General features: G+C 36.8%; 1 protein-coding gene across 1 annotated transcript; it reads left to right on the top strand.

Annotated features, from left to right (window-relative positions):
• Positions 1–3,241: 3,241 nt before the first annotated feature.
• Positions 3,242–10,795, top strand: LOC131544474 (fucolectin-4-like). Its single transcript, XM_058782695.1, has 5 exons — positions 3,242–3,365; positions 3,459–3,601; positions 10,113–10,205; positions 10,296–10,396; positions 10,569–10,795. Exons 1-4 carry the CDS (start codon positions 3,304–3,306, stop codon positions 10,328–10,330), a joined length of 333 nt encoding a protein of 110 aa, XP_058638678.1. The 5' UTR covers positions 3,242–3,303; the 3' UTR covers positions 10,331–10,396; positions 10,569–10,795.
• Positions 10,796–11,650: the final 855 nt, after the last annotated feature.

Below are 11,650 nucleotides of genomic sequence, written 5' to 3' on the forward strand. Positions count from 1 at the left end.
CTGTATCTGGTACAACAGAGGATGTTTTATGTGCAAATGATCCTCAACGACCATCAGGTCATCGCTGTGAGTCTCAAAGACACTCATCAAATTTTACTGTAAAATATGTTTGTTCAGCACACGAACCGCGGGGAACGCTGGCGAGAGCACCCTCCTCAAAAGGAGAGTTGTTTAGCACTTGATTGTGCAAATCATTGGACTACATGTACAAGTATATCTAAAATGATTTGTATATGTAAATAATGTTCACCTCCTCTATTGATAGTGAAGAAGCAAGCTGAGAAAAGGACTGGTGATGACATGCTGAAGAAACACAAGATGCATACCTTTTCCTTAAATTAAATGCAAAGTCAACAATTCCCCGAAGAATGCAAATACTGTTTCTGAGAACAAATCTGTTTGTGTCAGCAGATGTTTCATCAAACATCACATCACACCCATAATTTATCAGATACAACATCCAAATCATAAATGAACCACTGCTTTATCCAGTGGAAAATTTTGCTCTTAAAATGACAAAAGAGATTTTAGCTAACAGTCATTGGACTGACTTTAATTGTTGTTTGGGACATCATTGGTTCTTCTTTCGGTTTTAATGACAGCTTGCATCCTTGGTGTTGCATTGACGCCATACATCATTGTTAATAAATGCACGATTCAGCAAAAATGGGCCAAAAATGATGCCTAATCATAAGTTGAGACTGTACTGATGCTAATAGCCCCCTCCTAAGGATGATCTTTCATTCAAAAATCTTCAACTCGATTTCCTTTCAGTGATTTTTATCATGAGTGTCAAAATGCATCAGGGATTGTTGATCAATTATTTATTTATTTTATTTTTTATTTTTTGGAGTGCAGAAATCTGACCTGTTCCATTTCTGACTGAAAAATATGCATCACACTAAGCTTAATTGTTTGTTTGTTATATCCATATGCAGCAATCTTTAATTTAGGCCTAAATAATATACTTAAGTATAATTGGATGATTGACCTATAAAATACAATTTTGTGTATGTAAAGGAAAATATTCCAGTTGATCACAAAAAAAGTGTCTGTCTGAACACTAAAATCTTACAGCAGTGCTGATGTCTTTCTTTGAAACAAAATGGCCCAAAACAGACTGAGAGATTTATGGAGTGACTGGCCATTGTTTGAGGTTTGAGCAAATGATGGACTCCTGTGGAGCTCCCGATTTACATGCTGCCTGAGATCATTCAAATACACATAAAACAACATGGAAATGATCAATGATCGGACTTATGGAGTGGAAATCAGGATAAATAAAATGAGGTCTGTTGCTGCTGTGGTCAACATACTGTACGGATTTAAAGCAGAAGAGACTGACATCACACACAGTACAATTCATCACTGCACAAAGAACAAAAGCCACTCTCTACAGCTGTGTTTTCACACTATGTTCTTGGTGTTTTGCATAGTAGTTACAAGATTTCTGCTGTTACACATAGTTACACATTCTGCTGGATGCAGCCTGGCAAAGCAATAAAAAGATATTTAAAAATAGACACAGAACACGAACATCATAAACAAATGTTGATCATCGGTGTGAGACTGGAAATGCTTTGTACAGTGTCATAAGTCAGTATGTTGTTGATAATCTAGTGTCTGATTATTACATTCAGCATACAGAATAAATCTGTGAACAGCACAGAATTTAAGAAATGTTGTAATCAACTCAAAGTTTATGTTCATTGGCTGTTTAATCATAATAATAAATGACTAACACAAAGCTACAACAAATAAGCGTTTACTGAATTATTTTTGAAAAATGTCCCCACAAAGACTGTAAAGCCTGAAATTTAATAATATGTTTTGGTCCCTATTAGGAAAAAAGCTTTAATTTCCCATAAAACATGAAAATACAACTGGGTGTGTTCAATTTAAATGAAATTAATTTACATTGGAGTAAAAACACACAAAGAATTTCCCTCTACACTGCATAAATCACTGCCCATGTCAAGCTGACAATGATAAATAAAACTAAACATTTTCCTTATTTTGGAATATCTTTTTAATCACATAAGATGTTGTAGTCTATTTATCTCATTGCTTTCATTCGGATGTTCCACGTATTCATTTTATTATACTTTACGACAATAATTTTTCTCATTCAGTATAAACTACTTGAATGATTAAAGAAAGATGCCTCATGTAGGACAACACAACTTTCATATTTTAGATGATTCCTTTTAGGAACTGATCTTATTTTGAACTAATACTAATAATGAAACTCAAGGATAGGTGAAACTTTCCAAACACGATAATGTTAATGTTATCTTTGACTCATATATCAGTCATTTAGATGGATGTAGACAAGCATGGAAAGAAAAAAAAACTGTATGGAAATTAATCTGAGTGTTCTTTTCTGGCGACGGGGAAAAACATCCTCAAATCCTTATTTTCATGTGCATGAAGTGTGAAATATATTCAGCAAGCTGCCAGTGAAAAGGTTCTAAGGGTGGAGACTCGAGCTGATAAGAGAAACACAAATAAAAAGAGGGATGGATGGTAGAAGTTAAAAAGCTGAAAGAGAAACTTGTCAGCTGTCATATCTGACCATCACAAAACTGGTTAATGGTCTTTAAAAACAAGATGGAGGGACTCGATTACCTGATTTTACTTTTGGGTGAGTACAAATGACACACACCTGTCAGATGATGTACAATTATAGATGCTATTATACCTTTTCTTTATGCAAAAGAATCAAATGAAATGTAAACTTCCCCGAAAGCAATGGAAATATTTGTTTTTGTAACAGGTGTCTTTTCCATTCAAGGCAGTTCTGAAAACATGGAAGGTAAAATGTTATGGTAACTAAGGTGCCATTAGTTAACATTAGTTAATGCATTAACTAATATTGACCATTGCTCAGCATACAGTATTTTTTTAAATCTTTGTTATTGTTGGTTAATAAAATACAACAGTTTGTGTAAGTGCATATGCATTAAATAATAACTTTGGATTTTGATTTTTGAGTGTTTTGGATTGGAATATATTTCAACCCAAGTGTAATTTATTGAAACGTCACACATTGAGTCTTGACCCGCTGTCTATTCAAATGTTTTAGAGAATTTGGCATTAAAAGGAACAGCTGTACAGTCGACCACATATTACCACTGGGGAGCAGCAAACGCCATCGACGGCATCAGATACGCTCCAGGTGAAGCTTCATACTGCTCCATCACATTAAACCAGCTCAACCAGTGGTGGAGGCTGAACCTGCTGGAATATTACTACATTTACAAAGTGACCATCACCAACAGAGCTGACAACAACCCGGAGCGCATGACTGGAGTAGAGATCCGCATCGGAAACTCTCTGGAAAACAACGGCAACAACAATCCCAGGTGAAGTTACGAAAACAGTTATGACCGCATCGGGAAAGCCAGATTTGAGCAGGTCACGTGATTGTTTCGTGGTTTCTCTCTTTCCATCTGCAGATGTGCTGTCGTCACTTCACATGTTCCACTAGGCGGTACTGTCAGTTTCAACTGCAACAGAATGGGAGGCCGTTATGTAAACATGTACCTGCCTAACATCCAGACGTTTCTCACTCTGTGTGAGGTGGAGGTTTATGGAACAGGTCATTTTTGACACCTAATTCTAGACTGTTAAGGTGTGGTTACATTAACCTTTCGAAAATTAACCATGGCTTTAGTAACCAGTGTAGTAACCGTATTGATTACCATTTGTATAACCACAATTTTACCACAAATACCATGTGTGGCGGGGGTGAGGAATCACACACGACAATGAGACTTTTAAAGTGCCAAACAAACCCCGGAGGGTGGATTTATTAGTGCAGAAAAATGTGCGAGTCTGTGTTGAGGTGCTCCGTGCAGTGATCCGAATCAATCCCTTCGTGTCCTTGAAGTGGTGGCTCTGTGTCGTGCGTCTGTGGTTCGGCAGGACCGGTCACACCGTATCTTCTGGTAGAAAGGAGATAGAACAACATTAGTAACGGAGACTTCCTCAGTACTCACTGAGCGTGTGTGTAGGGCGGCTTTAAAAAGCCGGTCTTTGATGAGCTTCAGGTGTGGCCGGTCTGCCGGTGATGCGGTGTGCAGGTGTGTCTCCTTTGTTGCCAGGGCGACGCTGATGACGGCTCTGGACACGTGTCACACATGGTTAAACTATGGTTAGTGTAGCAAAACCATGGTTAATTTGTGGTTACCATGGTTTAACTTTAGTAACCCTGATAGCACACGTATGTCTGCAAGATGTCTGTTAAAGATCTCTTGATCTGGAAAGCATCTGCTGTCCACAAACATCTGACAGACATTTTTCAGGTGTCAGTTTAACATACGTTCTAATTAATAAAAATCTTAAAGATATCTAATATATGTCTATTTGACATCTGATAGTAAACGTCCAATAGATGTATTGCAGATGAGCAAACACTCTAAAAAAAATATGATTTGCAGATGTAAATGAAGACGTCAAATAGACATCTCCGTGATGTATGTGTTCTATCAGGGAACCATGTTTATTTGGTTTTACTTGTAGTAAAACCATGGTTAATTTTCGAAAGGATAGTGAAATCTCAAGTGGAAAAAAATAGGCACATTCAATGTCTATAGTGTATAGATGTATGAAGGATAGCTCACAAAAACGTGTGAATAAGATATGAGATATTTGTATCAATGCTTTTTATATATATAATTGTGTAGGGTTAATAGGTAAATAATTTAATTTAGCTCAAAGGGAATCATTTATGATTTATAGGGAATTTGAACAGAATCACTGTTTTGCGGCTGATCACTGAGTCGGCAGCGATTCACTGAACAAGCCGTATAACATCAACTCTGCACTGGATATTAAAATCCAAAATATAGTGAAAACACTATTAATAAGCATAGTAACAAGATCGGCAGATTAAGACATTAACTTGTAAGCACAAAACACAAGATACTTCTCTTTTCAATATAAATAAGACTTTATTTATATAAACCTAAGACATAAACTAATCTAACACATGAACACACGTATTCACACATTCACAAGTTGCAGAAAGAGAGAAAGTGAGGACAGGATGAGTTTAAGAGAATGAAAATGTGATATCCCAAGTTTACAGCAATATGGGCTATTGCATAGACCTGAACAACCATCAATCAATTATTTAACCCTCGCACTGAGTTTCTCAATGAGACTAAAATTTATATTAAATGCACCAGCTTAGAATCTGGAAGTTACTTGCGTTGCGTTGCCCTTTTGTGTTAACCTCTTAACTGTCACCGTCCCGTATACGAGAAGCCTAAGTTTACGTCACTATTTTACAATGAAATCCTAATCTAATCATGACAAACTATATATCGTTGGAAAGGTCTAATACTACTAAATAGGTATTTTACCACTTTCCTTGTTAAAAATGTATGTAGTAAAAGTAATATATTAATTGATGACAAGAGTGGACCTGAAAAATCTACATCATAACAGGAGTTCTGACCTTTGTCACAGAAAGTCTTCTTAGTTGCCTTTTTCTCTATCACGTATTAGAAATCATAAGAAATTATATATCAGTTGAAAACTTAAAATCTCAAAATTCATCCTTTGAAACCCATTTTAAAATCAGACATTGCATTACCATGGAAATGGTACATCAAAATCATGTTACAAAATGTTTTCATTCATGAATTATAAAAATTTAAGTTTGGATAGTGCACTTTAATGTCTGTGTTCAAAACTGTGAGCGACAGTTAAGGGGTTTTAAGGGCTTCCCTTTTGTTGTCGTCACTGCCGGAAAAAGGGGTTTCCCAAGTTGCCGATTGGCTGGAAGTTCAGTAGTCGTTGAAGTGATGTCTTGGGCATTGGCTGAAGATGCAGAGTTGTGGCTGGTAGAAGTTTAGAGGTGGTCACAGGCTCGAGTTGAACTCGGAGACAAGGCGTGGCGGCAAAACTTAAACTGAGAAGACGAAACTCGCAACGGAAAAGAAACTAAAATAAAAGAAAGAAAGGGTATAGTGAGACTAGGTGTTTTTTCTTTTCATCGTGGTGTTAAGTAGCTGGCCTGTAGGCCAGAGCACGCTCAAAGAGCACTAAAAACAGCGTCAAAATGCGGTGGCAAAAGAAGAAGAGATGAGAAGGGAGAAAGGGAGAAGATTTTGATGGTGTCCTGAGTTTTTAAACTCGATATCTGGACACATCCCATCTGGTGTCTTGACCAATTAGATAGGCTATTATCTTAGTTAGGGTTGTTCCTTCCATCATAAATCAGCATGTTATCAGTCACATGGTCCGAATTTTACACACTCTTGCAAAGTATACTTTTGGATGTGATTTCTATAACCAGAATATGATACATTTGACACAGAATTAATTGGAAGAAATGTTTCAAGCTAGAATTGTCAAACTCATACATACCAAACACAAATAAACCTTAAAGTCATTCAATAGTTATTAAAAAGACATACATAATATGTGTAACGAATCCAGTCTGCACTTCCGTTCACTCACCACTAGAGGTCACCCGCTCACCACATGGACTTTCACACCACACATCACATGGACTCCATTTCCCATCATTCATTGCACTAACAACACACAGCTCCTTGCACTGATCACACACAGCTGATTCCCATTTGCACACAGTATTTAGCCATGGACTTTCTCTGCCTCAGTGCCGAGTATTGTATGCATTATCGCTGCCCTACACAGCCCCGTTAGTTTCCTAGCCTAGCCTAGCCTAGCCTAGCCTAGCCTAGCCTAGCCTTGCCTAGCCTAGCCTAGCCTCGCCTCGCCTCGCCTCGCCTCGCCTTTGTTGGATTGTGTTTTCCCCTACCTGGACTATCGCTGACGTTTTGACTACCTCTCCTGTCTCGACCCTTTGGATACTGTTTGCCAATCATCGACCCACGCTTGTCTTAGTTCACTCTTTGTCTCGTCCATGTTATACCTGTCTGCCATTGTTTGACCCTGCCTGTTTGACCACGTCTCTGCTTAATAAAAGTCTGCAAATGGATCCGCACGCCTCTCGGCTCGTCAGCCCCGTAACAATATGTGCTTAAAACATGATAGTCTAATGTGTGGGTTACATACATAATATGGGGTTGTGCATAGAAATGTCCTTTTAGGATGATTTTAGGTACATATGAAAAAGAAAGTCTCTGTGGAGAACAAAAAACATGTTCTTTGGACAAAGGCATTTCAGTCTGGTTCTTTGTCTTCTATGTGTGGGGGAAAAGTCAATCTAAAGAAGCTCGTGATTTCTCTCGTGGAACACATGTGATGGCCATCTCTTTGAACATTAATCTTGATTATTTGCCCCAAATTTGATGATCTCCTTCCTAGGTTGGAATCATCAATAAGTGTTCTTTTGTCTTAATGTTGCAAGCTGTCCTGTGAATGAGGCTTGTTGGTTAGGCTGTGTTCAGACGGTTGGAGCTAGGAATCTGATTTATGACATCCTGTTGGGCCTTGGGGCCCCTCTGGAATTTCGGCTCCTCATGTTTCGATGTTCTGATCAAGTCTTAAATTGTCTGATTCGTTCTGATCCTACAATTGTATTAAGCAATTTAGAATTTTAGAGCACCTAACCTATCCCCAAACCTTAACCTACCAATTTTATAGTGAATATAAAAATACATAAACGCAATAGACTGAAATATGCAGGGAAGTGACCATTGTAGTAACCATGTAGCATTAAAATATATTTTAACTGTCGCTAATCCCACTCTAAACCTAACCATAACTATTTCTTGAAAATATGTACAATATAAAGCAAAACATGGCAGAAAGATAAGTGCAATGACAATAATTTATTAATTTAAAAAATATAAAAAAAATTGTCCAACAGAGGCTGCATTGCAGCCGCAGTCTTCTCTGGTGGAATACAGTAGAGATGCAGAGCAGAAGTTGTTATTTGCTGAAAATTTTATCCAGATTATCCCGATCCACTCTTTTTCTTCTTGTTCGATGGTCATTCACTTTTAGGATTATTGCTCCTGATGCACTCCGTGAAGGCACTCATTTCACATTCAAACACATGGCATGTTGCAATCTGTGACGAAGCAGGCGAGAGCCAATGAGCATTTGATTTTTCTGCAGTAAAATACGTTGTAAAGCTTCTTGAAGCAGCAATTTTTGAAATTGTAACGAGCGTGTTATTGCTGTTTTCGGTCGCTGCTCAGGATCGATTCGAAGATCGCCGAATAAAGGCTACAGTTTGGAACTGTTCCTCACAGTCGTATGGATTCTGAAGATTTGGATTACAGCGCATTAATAAAATTTATCCTTTTGTAATTACGTTGTGTTTTTTGGTATATTTTATGGTTCTATTGCCAGTCACAGCATGTCGGAGAAAACACGGCAAACAAAGTAAATATTACATGATAAGCAATGGTTAAACGATTGCAGAACTGTTATTCATTTAAGGGCTTAAAGTGTTGCCTTATTTAACATTATACTTTTTTCAAAACGAGTTGGCAGCAAATCACATTTCATATTAAGTAAATGAGTAAATCTAATTTAATAATACAGTTGAATACATAATGCCACAACTAAATACAATATAATAAAGGGGTCATATGATACTATTTTAAAGATCATTATTTTGTGTATTAGGTGTAACAGAATATGTTGACATGCTTTAATGTTCAAAAAACACATTATTTTTCAAATACTGTACATTATTGTAGTTCCTCTATGTCCCGCCTCTCTCAAAGGCGTAGTTTTCTACAAAGCCCCTCTTTCCAACAAGTGCAGTCTGCTCTGATTGGCCAGCTGACACAGTGCATTGTGATTGGCTGAACACCACAAGCACGCGTCGGAAATGTAACGCCCCTTACCATAATCGCCAGCTTCAGCTTTCAAAATAAATGTAAAGACAGTTAATAATGTCGTTAATTTTATCATCAGTTCAAGCCCGAGAGGGGAACATAGTCGCATGAGAGACACAGTGATGAAGCTCGTATGTATTTGCACACAAGCCGCACTCAAGACAGCTGACTCCACTGTGATGTGACCCTGTCTCTCTCTCTCTCTCACACACACACACAACGCGATACTCTACATGCCGCTTTACTTTGCATTTGAACAGTCAATAGCAAATACTGTTTACACACACACACACTTTAACTGTCTACACACACACTTAAACTCTCTACACACACACATACACTTAAACTATTAACAAAACATGCTTACAGTCGCTGATTCAGAATAAGTGCCAGATTGTCAGAGCAAAGTCGGAATTGACCCCTTTTTGTAAGAAATAGCCTTTGCACAGCCAGCCTTGTACTCTCCTTGGTTCACAAAACTGTCGTCCATAAAATGCGTTGCACAAATTCAAACATTTGGGTTGTGCTGTTTAATGATTCCTAACTGCATCTACTTTCGGAAGGCCAAATAAAGTGCTTTTGCGTTCGCACAGAAACACACAGCGTCTCCCTGACACAGCTGCATCAACACTACTGCAGTTACTGAAACCACGCCTTCTTTCATTGCGTTAACATTTGGGCGGCATTACGCAAATATTTCCACATCGTGACGTAGACATGTGGGGGCGTGTTTGAATGAGGCATTTTAGCCCGGTCTGGATCAGCCTTCTCTTTTAGATAGAATAAATCCTCTTGTGGGAGACTATGAGCTTTGTAACTCTGCGGATCTTAAATCATTAAATCATAACACACTAAAGAAAAGGAAAAATAGAAATCGCATCATATGACCCCTTTAATGCCACGATTTCAATATGCAATATTAATTTGTAAGCCTGTTCATATGTAAATAATTTAGGTTTTAGGTGTTGTCGTCAGTATTGTACATTTAACTGCTGTAAATACGTCAGAATTGTACGTTTTAGTGCCTGCGGAAACTTAAGTATATTTTGTAGAAAAACATTTTACATAAAATACATAGGCTACGAATTCTCATAAGATCACGTTGATTTATTAGACAAGATAGAATCTGTACTGATTGTCTTTCTTTCTTTCTTTCTTTCTTTCTTCTTATTTATTTATTTTATTATTTTGCTAATTTAATCAATGTTAAACTGTGCCTACATACTGGATCTGAAAGCATCAAATCAGTCAGAATATTGATGTGGATCTGCTCACTGTTTTTGTTTCTGTTTGACGTGCTTGTTGTTTTGCGTTTTCCAGCTTATAGAAAAAAAGTGTTTCTGAGGATGAAATTAGCCTCCAGTGTTGACACAACTGCAGTGAACAACACATTTCTAAATCAGGCAAGGAAACGTATAAAAAGATAATACTATTAAAATGAAATGGACAAAAGTCTGGTTACACTAAACGAAACCTGCTTTAATAGCTGTGGGTGTGTTTTAGCTGCGGTCTGCTCTGGGGTTGAGTTCAGTCTCTGATGTTAAACTGTCCTGGTCAAGACTCCCCTACAGGGAAGCAACGCACAAGCAGAAGAAACCAACAAGGTAAGTGCATATTCTTCATATGTTAGTATAGGACAGGTTTATTTTTGACAGTAATTTGATATGAGGTTAATCAGATGAATTCATGGTAAAACACACTTCCATGAATTTCAACGGGCTCTTAGGAACATGCTGGAGAATATGATTATCACAGTATTTATGTTTTATTTTTCAGGGCTTGTGCTGATGAACGTTAATCTGGATCCACAGACTGAATCTTTCAAGCAGACATTCATTTAGAATTTTCATAATTCATTGATTTTAGCTGACATTGTTCTACGTGGTTCATAAAATTGGTTTGAAACATTCTGTATATATATATGCACAAGTACTTAGCCCATTTTTATACAGTATGTGTATTATATTTTTATTTCATCAATGAACACATGGTCATTTCATCAATATAGCAGTTTATCTGAAGGACGATTCAAATTATAATCATGCACCAATAACTACTGGCAATGTAAGTAGGCATATATTATATATATATATATATATATATATATATATATATATGTGTGTGTGTGTGTGTGTGTGTGTGTGTGTAATTTGAATGGGATTGTGTATCAGTTAATTTATTACAATAAAATGTTTATTAAAGCAATAAGCTACTTGAAGCTCTTTGTTAAAATGATGCTGCAGTGTGTTGTTTGATGTTCAAGAATGATTTTACTTGATGTATATTTATCCAGAACAACTGAAATATTATCATGATTGTCATCTTGTTTTAATCCTGAACATGCAATATTTGAATGTTACTGTGTTGACTACTAAAAGCTCTCTAAACTTTAAACACTTAACTCCTGGACTGCTAGTTGACGTGTAGTTGCAAAGTTACTTACTGTTAGTAGAATGTCTAAAGTGGACTAATCGAAATAAAGTGTTACCATATATATATATATATATATATATATATATATATATATATATATATATATATATATATATATATATATAATTAAGAACAAACCAAATGATGTTACATTTTCATTGTTTAAGCACTTAACCCACTGATGCATAATGTCCACTACAATGTGCAGGTCAACAGCTTTTTAACATTTCAGGTTGTGATGTTACATCATTACCCATAATCACTGTCCTCTTGTTTTAGTATTCATTCTTGGTAACACTTTTTTTAGGGCCTCTTAACTAGTCGCTTATTAGCAAGCATATTTATTAGTACAAATTAAGCAAATATTAATGTCTTATTCTACATGACCTTATTCTACATCCCTAATCCTACCCAATACCTAGACT

The sequence above is a fragment of the Onychostoma macrolepis genome, chromosome 07 (genome assembly GCF_012432095.1).
Source record: "Onychostoma macrolepis isolate SWU-2019 chromosome 07, ASM1243209v1, whole genome shotgun sequence".
Taxonomy (NCBI): Eukaryota; Metazoa; Chordata; class Actinopteri; order Cypriniformes; family Cyprinidae; genus Onychostoma; species Onychostoma macrolepis.